Genomic DNA, 21,214 nt, shown 5'->3' on the forward strand with positions numbered 1-21,214 from the left:
GACAATTAATACAGAGCATATTTACCTTTAAATCTTTGCAGAATGTTACTGGCAGCCTGCATATGTACACTAGCTAATGCTCTGTAGTCATGACCAAGATGACTAAACCCTGTTTTCATGACTCAGATGTTTGTTCACTCCAAAAATGAATGTATTCCTATAATTTCTTAATCTCCATAATACCAAGCAAAGTGTCACATTAAAGAAAGTTTGCACCTTCATAACTGTCATTTACATTTTACATCCCAAGTGATAACCATGAGAAACAAAACATTTCACAGCCCAAATGGACCCCATGGTGAGAACATACTATAAGTTAATAAATGAGTAGTTTTTATTTTGCTTTTATTAAACTACATTTAAAAAGTGGCTCCCAACCATAATGACCATGTTTCACAGTGTCCATTTTTCGTGTACAGTTCACACACTTCCTTATCCTGCCCCTTCTTACCAAGCAGGTCATTCTGGGTATTCTGGGGTGATCTGTAAGCGTAGTTTTTCTGTTTGTCTTTGCACCAGCATGGTGATATTGTTGCTGCTGTGTATGGCCTTGTAGATCTCCTCGTTCGTGTTGACCTTGGCACCATTGATCTCCACCACAATGTCACCGGGCAACATGCCAGCTCTGTGAGAGGACAGTGAATTAGCAGCAGTCCTACTGTACTGTACAAGTTTTCCCCATAAAGCAGTATGTATGGTAAACAACTCAATATTAAAGCTATCTTTGAGGTTGTGCTATGCACGATTATAAATGAGGGGTCTGAACAAAAAAAATGGTCTACTTATCCTCTAACAAACCGAGTAAGTAAAAGTAAAAAGACAAACATTAAATCAAAACAAAGGGCATAAAAAGATATGCGCATGGATAAAGACAGGCAATAAGAAAGTAAAATGGACACTATGAAAAGACACTGATATAAAAGTATGTTTTCAGAAGTGATTTAAAAAATGACACCGACTTCTATTGAAATGAGGCTGTGTGTGTTATGTCACTTTGTCTGCACATTTGTACGCCAGAGGGCGCTAAATAGCCAAAAGTAACTTGAGCTGAAACAGCCATGTGGCTCAGCCATAGACAGTAAAAAGGATGGACAAAGTTACGCCCATACACTCTACAGACTGTAAATGAAGCCTTTTTTTCAGCAATTTCAAATCCTCCATCTTTCTTTATCTGGAGCACGGAAATGAATGCTATCGGTTGGGACCAGAGCGGGGGTGTGAAATTAATGCTATTGGTTGTGTAGCTTGTCAATCAAATCATCACAAGTTAGCCACAGTACCAAGGTACCCTACTTTATCATGAATTTTAAAATAAACGGGACCATAATTGACCAAAACGCATCATGGTGATTGAAAGAAGACTTTAAACTAGCGACTGGAAGCATATAGTATTTATGACAATGTTTATTAAGGTAATAAAATCAAGTCTAAAGTTCGGCAAAAACCCACCGGCTTGAATGGAGAGTAATTATTTCTGACACCAGCAGGGGTAAAACAGTCTAACTACAGGCCATCTGTTTCCTAGGCTTTTCACTGTGTTCCACTTCCTGTCTTTTGATCCAATGAAATCCAATGAAACCGGTCAGATGACTAATGATATCCAATGAAATCCGACAGGAAGTGGAAAACACACAGCCAAGAAACAGGTGAATATACAGCCTCAATTTACAACTCAGAAGCTGGCCACTTGGGCTCAATTATGGCAGTCACCATGGGTTCATATTTGAATACACAAGACAGATATTGTAAAGAGGTTTGATGAATTCACTTAATTTTGTTCAACTGTATCAAAGATGTTATTTACCTCTTGGCTGGGGAGCCTATGTCGACCTCAACGATCAGGATTCCGTGTGTAACATCATCTGAGAAGGTATGGACTCTTAGCTTCAGCTCAGCGATAATACTGGAGAAAAGGCATGTGTCAATAACAAGAAAATATAGCAGATGAGATCACAGTTCAGTAGTGCCATACAAAGATAATCCATAACTGATCACTGTTTACCTTGGAGTCAGGGTCAACATCTTCACACCAATATATCTGCGTTTGGTCTCTGAGTCACCAAACCAGGATTCTAGGAAACAGATTAAAGAATGTATAAAATAATTTGTGGTATTTATGCTAATTGTAATTCCAGTTTATTAGCCACACTGCATGAAAATCTTCACCAACTGGGTGGATACTTCTGTTTGAAGCACTTGTGTTTTCCATTCATGGCTTGTCTTTCTCATTCACACTTACAAAAGGCAACATGTAAAAACATAGAAATTCTGGAAAAAACAAATACAAATATATAATAAAAATAAAACAACATTAGAAACTTGAAAATAAAATAAAAAGGTTTATAGAGAAAGTTTAGTATTCTTACTGTTTTTATCTTCTGCTTTGTCCAGGAACTGTCTTACATGATCAGAGGGTATGGCAAAGGAGATCCCAGCAGTCACCTTCATGGTGTTTATACCAATAACTTCACCATCCTTAGAAGTGATGAGACAGAGTTATCACTTAACTGTTGTGGAATTCCTCAAATATCACTGTTCTGAAACAAGAACTGTGGTAGTATTCATGTGGGCTTTAGCAGTACATTAAGGTTATCTGTATTAAAGCACAGTTATCAACTCTCAACAAGGTATCCAGTTATCAAGAGGACATCATTACTGCTTTAAATTTATGAAACATCCAATCAATTTCAACAATCAGTCATTGCCATATCAGTATGCCCTAACTGTAAAGTATGTCAACATAAAGGTAAGCATCCTGAACAGGCTTTTTTGTGTGTGATCACTGAGATGAAATGTATTTTGTGACTCACCAAATTAATCAAGGGACCTCCAGAATTGCCAAACTGGAAGACAAAATTCAATCACATGTGAATCAACAATAGACCATGGTATAATACAGGGGTTTCTGAATCGCATCAGTACTTAAATGTCCTAGCTTATTTTCAATGTCCTCATGACAGGCAAACAAGAAAGCCAATGTGCATATAAACCCAAGAGCAAATTGACAGCCAATATAGTATATAGTTGTTGTTGGGCAGAAATGTCAACTTTTTTGAATGTTTTTTCATGAATTAATGCCTTGCAAAAGTAGCTAGATAACTAACTAATAAAGAACTAAATAACTAATGCTCAACGTGTTGTGAGCTTGTAAATCAACTAATTTCACTATTTCTGAATATTCTTTCAAGTGAAAGTGGCTAATTGTGTCTCTGGGTTTTATAAATATTGAATCAATATTAACAAGAGCTTTTGAATTAGATCCATTGGAACACAGGTTCTTTTTACCATTAGTAAATGGTAATTAAATGATAGTTACCAAAAGTACTTGTTTCAGACATACAAGGTTTTCACCTGACAGTGACGACATAACAAAATAATGCTTACATCGATGGCAGCATCGGTCTGGATGTAATCCATTTTGGAGTTGGACAGGCCAAGCTCCTTACTGCCTCTTTGCACTGAGCTGACAATTCCGGATGTAATTGTATTCCGGAGTGCAAATGGGCTGCCCATGGCAACCACAAACTCCCCTTGCCGAACATCAGCGGACCGCCCAATGGTGAGGGTGGGCAAAGGATGCTATGCAAATGACGAAGCAGAGGGGAGAGGAAAAGAGAGATTCAAGATTAAGATATGTTATCATTACAATTTTCATACATGAGTACACAAAAGTACAATTCTTTGGTAGATAATATAAGATCTTTATAGATTCTGTGGGCACAATTCGCCACACAGTCGTTAAGATACAGTTTACAGGGCAAGACAAAGTACTGTAGATACATACAGCAGGGTAAAAGACGTCACACTCAAATAAACACCATCAGTATTGAACAAAATATACAATATAGTATAGAGAACACACAGTAAACATGACATGGTTTCAGTTCCTCAACTCTGTAGCAACAATAGCAACTATCAATGATAATACTAGATAATGTATGAATAACAACAGTACTAAGTAAGCTAAGGGAAAATAGAGAAAGAGGAGGAAAGGTGCTAGAGACACAAGAGAATTCAGAGTGAAAGGAAAACAAAGAGTCAGAGACCAGTGAGTCCTTTTTCAGTACTACTGTACTGTGAATGTTGTGTATGTGTGCTGTGTTCACAAATGAATCATACTTGAATTTGGGAAGTGTCAAAGAGCACTGTCATTATGGAAAATGGGTGTTGAATGAATCATTACATTTCCTTTCACACAGCAAAGTAGAATCCCCAGTCTCAGTATATCGACAGCATCATGTGTGATAATTAGCTGATTGCTGTACCTTGGCACTGATCTTGATTGTGGCAATGTCTGCCACTTGATCCACATCTTGCACGGTGGCATGGTACGTCTCTCCATTAGTCAGCTTCACACGGACACGCCTCTTGTTGGCCACAACATGGGCATTTGTGACAATAAGACCATCACTACTGACAATGAAACCGGAGCCGTTGGACACTGCTACCTCCCTTCCAGAAAGTGGATGCCTGTAGAAACAACGCAGGTGGTAAAGCTGTTTGTTTTATCTGTAACTCTGAGTTTACAAATGGAAACTGCAGATAGTTACACCCTTTTCTTCACTGCTTCTGAAGAGAGTGGAAAACATTTAGTGCTTTACGAGTTATCCACTTTTGTAGTTGTATATTGTGAATTGTACTCCCATATGATCTACCGTTTCTCATGTCTTAAATAAAGTACATCAATACATAGCCCTAGAATGTCTGTGATCTTACATACATTTCAAGTATTCCAAATACACAGTCATAGATCCCCCTCGTAGGCGCGCTGTGTAGTGACGATCTGCGCGGCCGTAAAAGTGCTCTAAACTCCGTCTGTACTCACCCAATAATTAATTCCTAAGACTTGGAGTCATTTTTTGTCCTCTAGTGTCATATCCATTTGAAAGTTCTGGCAGAAAACGTGTGTTTAGTCAAATATCTCCACGAGCTTCACACGGACGACTGTCTGGATGCGCTAGGGGGGCCGACTTGAGTGACGGACCCATTTACTTGTGTGGGTCCGTCACTCAAGTCGCGCCCCCCTAGCGCATCCAGACAGTCGTCCGTGTGAAGCTCGTGGAAAAGTGGAGATATTTGACTAAACACAGGTTTTCTGCCAGAAATTTCAAATGGATATGACACTAGAGGACAAAAAATGACTCCAAGTCTTAGGAATTAATTATTGGGTGAGTACAGACGGAGTTTAGAGCACTTTTACGGCCGCGCAGATCGTCACTACACAGCGCGCCTACGAGGGGGATCTATGACTGTGTATTTGGAATACTTGAAATGTATGTAAGATCACAGACATTCTAGGGCTAATCAATACAAACCCTCAGGTTCAATAAAAACTGCAATCAATCAATGAATGAAAATGAACCCACATGTAACCCCAACTCACCTGCCTACTATTTCAATGTACACAACAGCAGGAGTGGATTTTTCCACCACATCAGCAATAAAGTTGTATTTATAACGGGGGCTGTCTGGCTTATAAGGAGATGCACACTGGGCGGACAGAACAAACCGTTCAAGGATCGAACCAGAGACTGTGGTGGTTATTCTGTCTTGTCCATCATCGCCCTCCTTGTCCCTGTTCAAAAGGGCCACAGAACCGAGTCCCAACCCGGACCCGAGGGCCACGGACCTGAGGACACTGTCCCGAGAAGAACCACCCTGACCCTGATGGTCACTTCCTGACGTCTGCGTTCCTCTGTCAACAAGACGTGCAGTGGTTCTTCCGTCGCTTCGTGGGACCCTCTGCTTCTGCGTACAGATGGCAATAACAGGGGAACTTGTCGTTTGGATCAGCGTGTTGAAGGTGATCCTGCTGTGATGGTGATCTTTAGCTTGTTGCCTCCTGAGGACCGAGAACAAGCAACGATTGACGGCATGAGATGCCATGTTGCATCACTTCACTGCTTCTGAAGGAGGAGTGAAACGTTTCGCTTTGACCATGGGATACCCGTTATTATTTATAACTGTCCGATTTGTATTAATTAAGCTTTTTTGTTTTTGTTAAAGCAAAACCATTTACAGCAGATGTAAACGAAACCGAATAAAGTTGTCACTCTTGTCAAAGAGTCAAGAGAACAACACATGACTAAGGCTTGTTTGGACATGCGCACAAGTGGACACAGGCAGGGTTGCCATGTGTGCTTATTATAAGCTACTTTGGCCTTATTTTTGTGTAAAGTCCCGTGTAAATATTAGTAGTTGCGGGTTGCGTTTTTTGGGGTTTGTTTCAAACATCAAATCAAGGATCCCCAAATGAGTATGTATTTTACATCTGAAAATATGTTGTGAGCTTGTAGATCTACTATTTTCAACATGGCTTGTTCTCTTCTTTTTTGGGCTTATTTTCATAGACCTGAATGCTTATTTATCTAATCTAGCAAACTCTGGCAATACTGGACACAGTATGGAGAGGCACATTCAATAACTGAACTGTTGCAGTTCTGTAGTGTTGCATTTTATTGGGTGGATTCTAACCTAAATACCACAATGTTCTATTATTCAGTTATACCTAGGTTGTACTAAAAAGTATCAAATCTGTTCAATAGACTTATTTTAATCAAATCAGAGCTTTTATCTGATGAAAATAACGTCATGATGATGGTACACAAAGGGCCATGGGGAAGTGACGCATTCTATGCCAGGAAGTGACGTCTAGTGGTGCCAGATTTTGCGAGAGAAATAAGCAACCAGCTCTAGAAAATAGGCCCCAAAATAAGCGACTCATGCCACATGAGCGCTTTAAACCAGTGGCTATTTGAAAATAGCGGATCTACAAGCTAGCTCACAACGCGTCACGATGCAACGTGTTGTGAGCTTGTAGATCTGCCATTTTTTTTAAAAAATCTTGAAGAAAAAAATGTGGAATATTTTTTGAAACATTTTAACAACACATTAGGAAACAAGCCAAAATAAGCAAGTATACTTTAGAAACAAGCCCAACATTTATTTACAAGCAACTTTACAGAAAAACAAAGCCAAAGTCGCTTATAATAAGTGGACATGGCAACACTGGTGACGTTGCCTTCTCTTTAGCCAATAGCAACATTGTTGTGTTATTTAAAATCCCAGTGTAAGTAAGACAGTGCGTTACTTACTGCTCTTCTGAGATGTGTTCATAACATAAGGTAGGAATTGTTTATCTCTGTTTATATGAAGCCATGGGGAATAACTCATTAAAATGTTTTGTTTTCAAACTTAACACGCGAATCAAACGTTTACTTCAGCTGCGTTACTGAGAAAGTGAATGTATGCTAACTAGTTAGCACTTAGCTTTCTCGATGAATTGAATACACAGGACCACAATGGAAACAAGCCCTTTACGGCTTTTTTGGTGTTCTCCTTTAGCACCGTTGTATAGCCGTACCACTGTACTATATGTAAACTGTTAATAAGTATTCAATCAATCAATCAATCAAAGCCCCGTTTGGAACTTCACACTCAATAGTGGAGTGTGAGGTTCCAAATGGGGCTTCGCTGAGACTGGCAGTGGTGTGGAAAAAGGTCTCGAATGTTTTACTTAAGTGAAAGTAGAAATACTCTGTGGCAATAGTCTGGAATTCAAAATGGACTTGCGTAAAATTACAAAAGTATTGGTATTCAAATGTACTTAAAGTACCAAAAGTATAAAGTACTCATTATGCAGAATGTCCCCTTTCACACGTTTTCAAAAGCATAAAAATATCAGATCTACGCCACGCGTTGTGAGCTTGTAGATCGGCTATTTTCAAATGGCCAAAATGTATATTGGGCTGAAGTGGTTAATGTATGTTTTATTCCAGTAAAAGTACAATATTTACCTCTGAGATGCAGTAAAAGTACTGAAAATTGGAAATACCCCAGTAAATAAAAAAATACCTCAAAATTGTACTTAAGTATAGTACTTGAGTAAATGTACGTAGCTACTTTTCACCAATGCAGACTGGCCCCCGCAAGTGAGAGTTTGTGTTTAGACGATGTAGAATGCTAGCATACATTTGACAAATGACGATTTCACCATGTCATTGTCACTTGCAGGTATCGTGTTTCAAACATGGACGCTATCTTTTGGTGAAGATATAAAAGAAGGAAGTGGCTACAGAGTGCACTGTGCAACAAAGGCCTCTCCAGATAACACAAAATGGCCTCTCCAGATAACTCCAGTGAAATTATTTCTGTGGTGATGGATGAGAATGGGTCGTTAATTTATGATCTGGATCTTGTGCCAGATCATGTGCCTCCCCCCAAAACCACAAACTGTATGCGACACACTATGACCCAACACGACTCTCCAGCCAAAGTGTTTGCGAAGATGAAATCCCAAATTCAGAGGGAGCATCATCCTCTCACTGAAGTTGCCTCAAACCATCCTGCGTTTGGGTCCAATTTATTTCCCAGTAAGTTGTCACTCATGTTATTCATTAATGTTGGCCATCGATGTAAGACAGACAGGACAGACTCACGTTTTGCAGAAAACTAATAATCACATTTGAGCTTAAATATAATAAATATAAAGTACTTATCATGATTTCACAGAGCCTCATCTTTCCTGCGAGAAACGTGTTTCTGAAGATGAAGTGTTTGCCCTGAAGAGAGATCAGGAATTCAAGAATGTTGGCAGTGTGAAGAGAAGACTGATCAAGGGGCAAGGTGAGAATATAGTGAATTGTAGTAAAGTGGAATGTCTGCTTTGTATTTGTCCAGCAAATCCTGGTACATCATAGTTTATTTTTTCCAATCTTGTATGTACATTATAGGACATTCTACTATTTAGCAGAATATTGAGTCTTGAGTGCAATTGTTTGGTTTTGTTTGTCTGTTCATAGGGTGCTACTCTCAAATGGAAAAGCCAACCTCCGCTGTTTATAAAGCGAATGATGTGCCAGACAACACCATCATGGAGGATTTTGGCAGTGGTGTAGGAAATGCCCTCTCTTACAACAATTTGGACATGACTGACAGCCAAACAGCTGTTACAGCTGACCCACTTCTCTGCCACAACTTGCCCCAGACGCACATCTCATATAAACGTGAGTTAATTCCTCAAGTGATGAAGAAATTTGAATTTACTTCATGCTACTCCCTGGTTAACCCACCGTACATTCCTCCATATTTATTTGTTCATATCACTTTGTTTGACTTTTGACACAGCAATGCCACAGTCAGTCTGGAAGAACTCCCTGATATTTTATGGTTTACTGTTTGAACAGGGACGTGTGTTAATTTGGAGAGGCTTCCTCAGATGTCTCCAGCCAAGCTCTTTGTTCACATTAAAGAGAACGAGAGGAATAGACGCATTCACGAAGGTTACAAAGCTGGATGCGGCACAATAACGCTCCATCAGAGAGGTGAGTATTATGGGATATAATCAAGTGTAAAGCCTGATTCATACTCTGTTCATATACGCCATAGTACAACGGTGTTGCATGTATAAATTAAGCGTAATGAATTGGCTTTGTGATCTGTCAAACAAAATCAATGTGATCATTTTATTTTTTGGGCTTCATGAAAACTTGTTTTATCATGATGGATGCCAAATATCCTCGTACTCTGGTCTATAAGGGTCAAGTTTATAAGGCAAGCCCAACACAACAGCATTCTTTTCCCTCAGTCTTCCACCGTTTTATTATAAACAGAATCTCTGCTTGCAGGTGATGTAGTGGGATTGTGCATCTCAGTAGCGTAGAGAGTTGTCTGCTGGTGAGGTGAAGTAGTTTTTAAGCTGTTAGATATGTTATTGTAATACCAAAATGACTGCAGGACTTTGGGCCTTGAGTTCTTAGGCTGAATCCTCTGTCATTCAAGTCAAATCCCCCTATTAGGTTTACATTTTTGACCCCACTAATGGAGGGTCTGTAAGGATGTCGCGGTCAGTCCGCCACTTGTGTCTCAATCAAAATATCTCAAACTACTGTCTGGGTTGCCATGGAATTTGCCTGGCACCTTCATGCTCCACAGAGGATGTACCCTACTGACTTTGGTGAACCCATGGCCTCCTGTAGCACCAACCGTAGGCCAAAGATTTCACTTAAAATACAAGATATCTCATAATCTAACTGGCAGTTTTCAGGATAGAACCTATTTATTGCCTTTACTCTAGCACCACCCTTACACCAAAATGTTGACTTGTATTTTTTGGTTTCAAGGCACTTTCTAGCTTTGCAATTGTGATACTTTCTTTTATTCCAAATTTGGGGGGCTTGATGGCCAGCTCTGTCAATTCAAACCACTTTGGACTGGTTGGGTATGACCTCAAGTGGTTGCTGATGCGTCTCTTAGACCAATGGCTTTAAAAAATGTTGAGCCTGAGCCTCAATTGGCAAGTCAAAATCTCAAGACAGACTTATGTGTATGTAGCCCAGATACAGCATGGCACTATAAAGAGGGCAAACATCTGCCAATCTATTAACCCTGGCACTGCTATCCAAGTCACTGCATTTTGGGAATCAGAGTTTTAGACTCTTTGTTGTTTTTGTTTTCTTTCTCCGTAGGTCACTTTCAGCCACAGGACAGGTCAACCTCCACAGCCTTTCATAAGGATGAGATGGAGCTCAAATCCTCCATGGATGATGTCAGAAGTGTTCCTGGAAGTGCTGATCCCATCAGTGAGTCCAAATTGGAAGGAGCAGATGACCCTGGAGGGGATGTCCAGCCTTTGGTGGTGGACCCACTTCTTCTCAGTTCACCAAGCATCTCCTTCAGAAAGATACGTGAGGACAGAATGATACGTGAGGATGTGTTTAAATGGCCCGCTAAGCCCTCTAAAAGCACACCCCAAAAGGCCAAGGTCAGTAGACTGTGATTTTAAGAAACTGTGCTCATCAGGGTCTTCATTTTTAAAAATGTACAGAAAGTCCATACACAATTGTACATGTTTACATGAGACAAAAATGGCATATGCTCAAAATGAAAATCGCACAGATGTACACCTGCATGCAATTCTCTATTTGTAAATCACAATCAGCTTGAAAATGCATGCACAAGCCTAATATCTTGCTCCATTTACTCCCAAAATTAACCATAATTAAACTTTATGTAACATTTAGAATCAGGGGCCTGAATGAATAAAATGCTATTTTAACCAATCTGTATGGTAGAGAATGTTGATGCAGTATAACTAGCACATGATCTGCAGTGGTTGGAGGTTGTCTCCCTCTCCCCACACTTCTGTTAAAGTGTGGGGAGACCAGACCACCACTATCTGGTTGACAAATGTCAATAAAGTGATTTGAAGCAGACGGCACAGCGGATTGGACATTAGATTTGGTGCCATTTGCCTCTGTCAGGAGGTGGCGACAATGGACATTAAACTTACAGTTGGTAGCTTTACAAAGAAGCCAGTCATTACATAAAGCTCCAGTCTGACCGTGTACTGCTCTGATTCAGCATAAACAAGTCATGGGTGGTTAAGCTAGGACATCTTCGTATGCACACAAACTATTTGGACTTATAAGTAGAATTAAAATGCTTTTTGATCAAGTACATTTGTTCAGTGGCCATATTTCAATTTGAGTGCAAAATCCATCTGTTGTTGGAACATTTGGTTTTATTTCAATACTTTGCAGTGTTGCCAATTCCCAGTCCAAACTGTGAGTACACTTGAGGTCAAAGTTTTCATGCATGTGCGTAATCCCAGCATTTACATAGGCATCTTTCTAGCCCCCTTTTGTGCATAACCAATGTCTATCAATGGTTCAGACATAAACCATAGGATGATATGATGAGGACAACGCAGCCTGGAAATTAGTTATATAAGATAAACATGTCTATATGTGCACCAGTAATTGTAATGCCGTGGCTATGTAGGAGGCTAGCCATCTGTGGCATTAGCTCTGGACATGCACACAATGACACAAACAGCTGGACCAATACACACCAATTGCCTTGTGTACGCTGTCAGTTGGCAGCACACAATGCTCCTCACATTTGTCATATTTTTTTAATTATATTTTAATTTTCTAATAAAACTCGGATCGGCCTGAAAATAACTGATGTCACACTACACAGACTGGTCAGTTGTCATATGTTGAAGATCCACATTGAAGACACGCTTTTTACATGTGGATCCTGAGATCAGTGCTACATAAAAAAAAATACTTATCGTTTTTTTTTTTGCCATCTCAATTATTTCTATTTCCTTTCCAGTGTTTTTCACCTTAATAGTGATTTCAGTATAAATCTGAATGAAATGCACATCTTGCAATGTTTTTTTTAAACATAAAATGTCATTCCTACAGTATGAATGCACTTGGTCAGCTGAAAGGGGGGTCTGCATAAGAGATGATAATTGTCTGATAATGTCTTAATCCTGGCTCATATATATATATATATATATATATATATATATATATATATATATATAATTTATTTTCTTTCCTGCCTGGTAGGTCACTGGGGTTTATTTGACACGGTGGCTGCTGAAATCTAACTCTGCTGGCCTCTATGTTGATGGAATCCGCAAGTAAGTATAATACATTGAAACCGTCCTGTGACTCCCTTTTGATATTAACTTTCAAACCGTTCGCACATAAGCAGGTGTAGTAGTGTCACAACTGGCTCAGCGTTGTAACAAAAAGGGAGACGGGTACCGTTAAAGGAATATGACTATATTTAAGAATAAACGAAATGCCTGCAAACATATCTGTAAGAAAATCATTGTGTAGGCAGTGCATGGGTGCGAGTAATGTTGTGTGTGTAAACGAAAAGACAGGTTTCCAAACACATAGAACACATGCAGGAGAGAGAAAATGTTCCAATGGCCCCCCTAAACCCTCATGCCCTGAACCCTTACATACTTAACCACTTAAACCCCAGTATAATTCTGAATACTAAAAACCTTAGCAGATCTACGAAGATAAGCTATTTTCATCAAAGATATTTAATGTAGAGCGAACACAGAAAAGATGGTAGTATAGAGCCCTGAGGGACTCTACTCATCAACGTATGGGGTTTAAGTTGTTATGTAAGATGTTGTTAACACCTGGTAAGTGCTTGAGGGTGCAAGGTCTCCAAATGTTATAAAAGGAATGGGACAGCACTTTGAAGATGAGTCCTTTATTTATCACACTTGACAGGCACATTTTCTTTTAATATTACTCCCACAAAAATCTTGGCGCAAATCAGTACAAACGCCGACTTACAGAAAAGGTTCATGGAGGGATCTACCAGAGCCCTAACTGACCTAACTATTTCAAATGGGATAGCCCTCACAGACTTCACATGAACCTACGTCTGTAAAGTGGGATATTGGAACTGAGCAATTGAATGAAGACAGCCAGATATTTACAGGCCTAGGGCACACCAGACCCAAGGTGTGACCCGTTTTCCCTGACGATCCCTCCAGCTCTGCCCTACCCCAGCAGCAGCCACAATAGGCAGGCACATTTTTACGTATATTTCCTTCACAGGGACGACAAACGGCCATGGCATAGTAGTGTCATTGTGGAGAGGCTTTCCAATACTATGCTCAGGACATCCTCTGGAAAGACGTATAATTTGGTGGGCAAGATGATCATGCCGATAGAGTCTGGTAAGTCAGCAAAGAACATTTCAGATTTCATTATGCAAAATCTTTTTTTTGTTAATGTTTATTGAGCTTGTAGAATAGTGCAAAACATAGAAATGAAACCAACCAAGGAAATGTGACAGCAAAGTGGGTGCAGATAATGGATGAGATGTCCTGTTTTATCCTTGTCCTTTATAGACTTGCCACGGTGGTTTTTAAAGCAATTCACCAATGGATTCCCTGAGGACTGGAGAATATCCTATGATCAGTTCATGTCAGAATCATTAAGGTAAGTTGAATTCAGTCAATGTTTATCTAGAAATAGTGTCCTAGTGTTTTGGCTTTTAGTTAAATATTACGCAGTGGCTGCTGATTTATCTACCAGTTATAGACCTGAGGACGATTCTAAAGTAGTTTTCTGAAAAACGTCAAATATTTATTCAAAAATTACCAAAAATGTATGTTGCTGTATACTGTACATACTGTAACAACAACTACCCCAAAAGGGGTTCCGAGATTGAAAAGTCTAGTTACAGTATAGGGGTTCCCGGTCTAAATGGGTTAAGCCTGTTAATGATGCATGATTCCTGTCGCAGAGAGACGAGCAGTAAAGTCAGACGTGTCAAGTCATTGTCTGAAGAAGCCGTCACCAACCAGTCTGTGAAACATCAGAGGCCAAATGTTCGCAGAACAAGTAAGTACAGGATGGCAACAATGAACAATGAACGCGCAGCCGTGAGTTGGTTGATATTGGTGGGGAATGTAAAAAAAAAAGGGGGGGGGGGGGGAACTTGCTGTTCATACAAGGGCCTAGTACACAATTCCAAGTTATAGGACAAGACAGACACGCATTCAGTAAACTGTAGCACAGCTCACTGAAGCCCTTCCAAGTAATCCAGAATGCTGCAGCAATCCCAAGATTTTCCCTCTAGTTCCGGTTGCTGCCACACCAGTACAAAACACTGCGGTTGACCTATAAAGCAATCAAAAACATGGCCCCCCATACTTTCAGGACATGATGACCCAACTACAAACCTCCCGCTCATTTAAATCACCCACGCCAAAGGATATTTTTTAGCACCATACTAGTAGCCGACTGTCGATGCGGTGTCAGAGTTTCAGCAGCAACCTTTTCACACCTCTCAACCGACTGATCTCCAGACTTCATTCGACTGCCAGTCTGTAGTAGTCTGGTTGGTGTGTTACACAGAAAGGCTGTTAAAGCCTTTTCTAAAACTCACTGGACAATGCTCCACATGTCCTAGACTTCTAAATCATGGCGCCCAAACAGTGGAATATTTATATTCAAATATTATATTCGAATATATATTCAGACGCCAGTCACGCCACCTCGCCCCTCAACTTGTACCCCTTCTTGTATAATGCAGATGGGTTCTTTACTTTTCTTCATCTTTGTATTATTTAGGTTTGTTTTTATTGACCATAAATGTTAAGAATGTTAATTAGATTGCATGTTGTGTGGACAGATGCTAGGTACTTTTTTTTTTTTACTTTATTGGTATAGTTTCTTTAAGGAACTACGTTGTTTTCTCTGCACTCTACTTGTGTTTACTATTAACCCTGTTGTTTGTCAACTAGGGTTCATGCTTACTCTGATATTGCACGCTCTGGATAAGGGCGTCTGTTAAATGCCTTAATGTCAGACTGGAACCTTGCTATGCCTGACTAGCCTTGGATTAGTAATTGTGATATCTGGACATATTTTAAAAAAATCTTGTCAAGACATTGTACTTTTAAAGTTAAAAGAATGACATTGCACTTCAAATCATGAATTATATTCTAAAACTCAAGAGCATGAAGATGAAGACTCCACTACTTGAACAGTACTGTCTTACATTTAAGTACAGTTTATAATGATTTCTTTCTCTTCTCCAGCTGTCTCCTGTACCACAGAGGAAGTAGGAACTTCCTCTGCGAAGACTGGTATTAATAGGTCCCGAAGTGGCCGTATCATAAAGCCCCCTCTAGATTATTGGCGAGGTGGGCGGGTCGTCATGGACAAAGACATGAACATGACAATTCATAATTCCTATGAGACAACTGTCTCTTTCCCAGTAAGCTACTAATACCTTGACATTGAACACACTTTGCTCTTAGATGTTACACGCTTGATGTAATTGACTTCTTTTACGGACTTATTTCAACATCTTTTTGCAGCAAGTCGAGGCAGAGGTGACAGTTTCCCGGTCCAACCGTGAAGGTAGGCATGCATGGAACTGGAAGTGCGTTAGCCTAGTATAGTGTCAAATATTGGGTACATTTTTAAGGCTAGTTAATTTGTTGCATATACCTTTCGCTCTGCGAAAACTAAAGCAAGACAATGGCTTCTAGTTGGAGGGCAGTAATGATAAAGTCAATGGGCAGCGCAGTTGCTTCATCAGGCAAACCTGAATATTGCTTTGTAAGGACCCTTCACCCTTATGTTTCTAAAATATTTTATTGCCTACGAGTGGTGCTATAGAAAAGGCCATGGGGTCACCGAAATCAGTTGGTCTCATGCTCTGGGGCAATGAAGGTGCACAGCAAGTTTCATGCTAATCCTTAGTGTTCAAGATGTTTTGTTTGGGCGACTGGATGGACGAACCAACCAATATGTCCATCCTTGGATCCCCACGGCGCTAAAAAGTGAACTTGTAGCTGAAAATGTTTTCTTCAACTGACATTTGTCTAAGTATGAATTAAGCCTTCGTTACACCTTGACATTGTGTCCTCTATATCCAGAGAGAACACGGAGTGAACGAAACGCCAGTGAGATGGCTCCACTAAGAAAGGTAAAACCACCACCTCGCCACCGTGACAGAGCCAGGGCCAAACCTGACAAGCAAACAGGAGGACACAACGAGCCACTGAACACTGACTTGAGCATCCCAGAGGGATGTTCTCGCAGATCAACAAGGTCTACTGCAGGAATTGCGGCCATACAGCCCGCATTGTGTACAGATGGTGTACCTGAATCTGAAGCCATCTTTAATCATCGCTCAAGGCGGAGATCTAAAAGCCCAAAGAGGCGGTTGCCAAAAAAATGCAATCCTCCAGTGAGCTCAGATCCTCCCACTGCTGACCAAGCGTCAGATTCAAGTGATGACTTTTGGGTGAAAGGGAACAGCCGTAGGAAGGGCACCAAAGTTCTCAGAGAAACTGCATCTAAGACCAGGAAAACTTTAAACAAGGCCAAACTAAAGGAGGATGATGAGGACCAGTGGTCTGAGGCAGAGCTTGCAAGGCTGCAAAAGTAAGTTATCGTACAACCACAGAAAGGGATGGGTCTCATTCACAAAAGTTCTTAAACTGTATTTATTGTTCATATTGATTTGCACACTGTAGATCAAAACCACTAAAAGCCATGCAGATATTGTATTGATCGGTGTAGTGGACTGATGGGAACAAATAAAATATATGACAAGAAATGACCTATGCCTACACTGGCAGAAAGACACACTTTTAAGTAAAAAAGAAATTCAGCTTGAAATCAGAATGTGGCTGGAATATGAAGTGCACACTCAGTCAATAGGCTTTGTCTTTAGTCGATGCTTTATTGATGATAACACAATATTACTATAGTCAACATTTTCGCCGTAGCATTTATCAAAGTTGTAACCGTTGTACCAAGGCCCAAAGTTACTTTTTACTGAATGAGTAATGTATACTGCACCATATAACCAAATGTGTTACCAAATGTGTGTTGTGTAGGGCTGTCAACCTGTTCCCAAAACATTTGGGAAGTTTCTGGGATAATGTGGCCCAGATGGTTGGAACGCGCTCTGCTGAAGCGTGCCAGAGAGAGCACATGCCGCAGGGAATTGTCTCGGTCCGGACCAGGACATCCAGGAAGAAGGAAGTGCCTGTAAATGAGCCAGGTATGTATGTTCCTATATAACCAGTGTTTCTGTTTGAGCCGGGTAGTTTTGGTTGCTTATTGAAGCTAGATTAAAACACTTTATTGACAGCAATCAGACACACTTGAGTGTAAGAATGGACTCATTTTTACATTCTCTGCAGCGATTCTCGCTAAAGTACCCCTTTTCCTCATTTCAAAATCCTAGTATCCCCTTTACCTGACACAACGATTTGCTTCGAAAACCACAGCTGGAATATGATGCTGTGGCATATGATACTATGAATGATCAGTGGCGTAACACAAGCCTACCCGAGCTTGGAATCTCTGACATTAAACGTACGGATTGCAGCTTATTGACAAGCTGAAATATTTTCACGCTTTTCAGTAAAAAGCAGCCCCTGTACTGTCTCCAGAAAAATAATAGGCTGTTTTTTTCTTGATGGGAAGTGATTTGATCAAATCTTTGGGCATCCGTTGTTATTCACTTTATATCTCCATTGTGACCTCACCACAGTTAGGCTCATGGGAGTGTAAAAAACATGTTTTTAATTTCCTGTGGTCTAAACGGTACACACATCTGAAAACATTTGAGGTAGCACACCGCTTGGGCACTGCCTTGCGGTGTGCGAGAGCCAATACAAGGCAGTGCCGTTGCATGTAGATCCTGTAGTCGGCTGAGACTGTGATTGACTGAGACACAACCAGCCTCAGTTTTACTAGCAAATATCAGAATGCAAGTTGCAAAAAAGCCATTGCAGCCATTAACATAACATGCTGCAAAGATAAGACATTTTTAAAAGGAAGGACATGGAGGAACTGGCAAGATGATGTTAATGCTGTTTGTGCCTCTTGTCGACCTATTCCCAGAACCTCCCAAGATTACCGCCGGAGTTGGAACCTTGAAGAGAAAGCAGCAAGTTCGTCAGCTTCTGAAGGCCATCCCCAAAGAAAACTATGATGATGCTTTCACCAACGCTTCCATGTTCGCTAATCGGTTCCAGGTATCACTTTCTGGTTCATGCTTTCTCTTTGTGGCTCTCAACTTGTTATTGTTAATATTTGCTGTATTTGTTCTTGGACTACAACAAATGTTTTAACAAAGTTGCTCTTTCTAGAGGTTATTTATTATATTAGTGTAATATGACGTTTTCTCTGTCTTGCTGCATAGTTCCCTGACACCTTGTCTTGTGAGGAGTCAGACGACGAGTTTGTGTTTCCAGATTTGGAGCCTGTGACTCCGGGGACAGCAGGCTTCCCTACAGTAAAGACCCCTCAGTGTCACCACATCACTGAAGATATGTTGGGCTCTGTCAACACTAACAGGTGAATGAAGCTGAATTCTGTCTGTTGCAAATGTTTTTTTGTGGCTGTCTAATATGTCCACTTTAGGAAGCGGGAGTCTATTTAAGTGCTGACTTTCTGTGGCGTAAAAGCAGTGTTTTCTTTCCCCCTTTCATTGTCATTTCTACTTTACTGGTGAAACAATATGAGTTTCAATATGAATCTGGCAAAAAAAGTGTTCCTTATTCATATACATGTGACTAGCTAGTATAAGCCATATATATGATCAGTCTGTCCAGTCTGTCCAAACTGTGCAAACTCAAAATGAGAGTTGGTTGCAACTCATCACAGATACATGTTTTTTGGGGAGGAGAATAGTCTAGTTGCACCCTATGGCCTTAGTTAATGACTTGATTACTATGATGTGGTAACTGGACCTTTTCTTTTCTCTCCATTTGAAGGGACAATGATGACCGGTGTGTTTATCAACTTCAAAAACGACTGAAGAAAAGCCGGGCTAATGTCCACCTTGATAGACATGCTGTAAAGGTACAACTTTATGATAATGAGAATATAAACACTGTCCATGTATACATTTTCAAGCCTATCATGTACTTTATCTCATCGTGGCGTTAAAATAACTGTTTCATTAGATTACAAATCAGTCATTGTCAGCAAACACTACTGTTTGATGAAGTATGAATTGAAATAGGATGCATACTTATTATTTCAATTGAATATCGTATGCTAAGTTCTTATGTACATTTCCCCTTTCAGGATATCAAACCATCAGGGAAACGATCTGAGAAAAGATGTCTTAATGGAGGTGGGTTTTCTAAAGAACATGTCCAACATAATTATTTTTGCAGTGTAGCCTAGTTGAAGTGTTCTGTCAGCTGTATAAAGTCATATCCGTCTATCAGAGGAGGTGGTAATCTCTGTCAAACTCCTCATCAGACTGTAATTCTACACACTGTATGATACAGACTCTGTAAAATGAGCCATGTTAACCTCATACTGTCCTTTTCTACTAGGAAACGATTCCTTCCTGGTCTGGGAGACGAGACCAGATTCAGCATCATCGCTTGAAAGTGGAGAGGAGGAGGATTTTTACTTTGAGGACTGAAATGTGTTCTTGAGGATTGAATTTTAAATTGTATTTTTGAGTCCAAATAAAGAATTTCTTCAAATAAACGTAATTGGAATCTGGATGTAGGATAGAGTAAATAATATACGATTACTTTAATTGTGGATAGACCTCCTGCTTCAATAGATATGCATGGAGTGTACTGTATGCATTAGGAAGCACAGCTTGCCCCTGGCTACCAATATTAAGACGCATCTCTCTCCAATGAACAGTAGTGGCATCTATGTATGTGTATATCTATGCTGAGGAAGGGTGGGCGGTCTCGGGCTGGCCAGGGTTCAATCTGGGACAGGGCAGCAGACTGGCACTGGCAGGGCTCGGGCTGTATAATGACCGGTCATCATCACTAGTAATGGGCTCCTGTATGAAAAAGCCACAAGCAACCTGAACATGGTGGTCAGGAAAGCTTGTTGGGGGAAAGCTGGACGCTATTATGGACAACCACTCAAACCGCCTTCACTTGGATATTGTGGGAAGTTTTAGCTGGAGGGGTAATGATAGATTGAATATTCATCTTCCCCTTGGGGACAGCCAATAGACTTAACCCATTTAGACCTGCTGCCACCTATACGTTGTTATACCTTTGAATCCGGGAGCCACCTCTGTGTCTCATTAGTTGTTGCTATACATATAGCAACATCATGTTGTATACATTTTTTTAGTAAGAATTTTAACATTTTCAGAAATCTTAGGTTAGGTTTTAGGCGTTTTTAGAATCGGCCTCAGGTCTTAATGGGTTTAAGTAATTTGTGCCGCTAGCTATGAAGATGCTGTGTGGTTATTTTTGTCAGTAGCAAAGAGTCGGGGCCAAAAAAGGCATCTTTGTCTCACTACCAGCACAGTGTTCATAACCTCTTGAACCCTACCACCCCTATTCTGGGCATGTCATGATAGGCAAACACTTTGCAGATCTACAAGCTCACAACACGGCGCATTGGGACACGTGAGCTTGTAGATTGGCAATTTTCACCATTTTATGTACAACGTAGCCATAGGGTTTAAGTGCTTATGCCATTAGATCAGAGATTGATGAGCAGTTTTATGGTGACAGTGGAAGGGGTGACCACCTCTGCCCTCATGAATACAGGGTCGACGGCTACACTGGTGCGGCCAGAAGTGTTGATGAGTTGGGCTCTCATCTTTTCCACTGCAGTGCAGCTTCACACAGAACAGGAGAGTGTGTGTGAGAGAGTGGGAATGGGGTTCCTGAAAGTCACTTGTGGGCAGGAGAACAACAGGTGGACATGCAGTTGCCAGGACCCATACTGCATCCATGAATCAATGGCGCAGAGGCTACAATATAACACTAAATTCTTAACCCCTTTAGTCAGATTTGTGACATTTATTTGATTATTTTTACATTTCTGTAAGCTCTAAAAGTAGTGTTGTTGGTATTGGGCAAGAAACTCTACTTTTAAATGGAATAAATAAATCAAATGAATAAATT

The 21,214-nt window shown here is 40.4% G+C and overlaps 2 protein-coding genes across 3 annotated transcripts; one reads left to right on the top strand and one right to left on the bottom strand.

Moving 5' to 3' along the window:
• Positions 1-194: 194 nt before the first annotated feature.
• Positions 195-6,129, bottom strand: LOC311036582 (serine protease HTRA2, mitochondrial-like). The gene is made up of 8 exons (XM_084045355.1): positions 5,384-6,129; positions 4,266-4,470; positions 3,385-3,579; positions 2,811-2,843; positions 2,367-2,475; positions 2,003-2,072; positions 1,805-1,903; positions 195-625 (listed from the first exon to the last, which is right to left on the bottom strand). The coding sequence occupies exons 1-8, from the start codon at positions 5,884-5,886 to the stop codon at positions 460-462; spliced, it is 1,380 nt and encodes a 459-aa protein (XP_083901481.1). The 5' UTR covers positions 5,887-6,129; the 3' UTR covers positions 195-459.
• LOC311036579 (mis18-binding protein 1-like) lies at positions 5,720-19,814 on the top strand. 2 transcript variants are annotated; one of them, XM_084045352.1, is made up of 19 exons: positions 5,720-5,803; positions 8,014-8,372; positions 8,512-8,625; positions 8,802-9,005; positions 9,186-9,323; positions 10,467-10,762; positions 12,363-12,436; positions 13,383-13,504; positions 13,679-13,769; positions 14,077-14,174; positions 15,377-15,555; positions 15,659-15,701; positions 16,223-16,733; positions 17,192-17,358; positions 18,207-18,340; positions 18,508-18,662; positions 19,082-19,169; positions 19,398-19,446; positions 19,655-19,814. In XM_084045352.1, the coding sequence occupies exons 2-19, from the start codon at positions 8,117-8,119 to the stop codon at positions 19,744-19,746; spliced, it is 2,811 nt and encodes a 936-aa protein (XP_083901478.1). In that variant the 5' UTR covers positions 5,720-5,803; positions 8,014-8,116; the 3' UTR covers positions 19,747-19,814. The 2 variants fall into 2 exon arrangements, with proteins under 2 accessions (XP_083901478.1, XP_083901477.1); XM_084045351.1 differs by lacking the exon at positions 5,720-5,803 and adding an exon at positions 7,068-7,124.
• The last annotated feature ends 1,400 nt before the right edge of the window (positions 19,815-21,214 follow it).

Source organism: Gymnoscopelus microlampas (assembly GCF_963454915.1).
Source record: "Gymnoscopelus microlampas genome assembly, chromosome: 20".
NCBI classification, from domain to species: domain Eukaryota; kingdom Metazoa; phylum Chordata; class Actinopteri; order Myctophiformes; family Myctophidae; genus Gymnoscopelus; species Gymnoscopelus microlampas.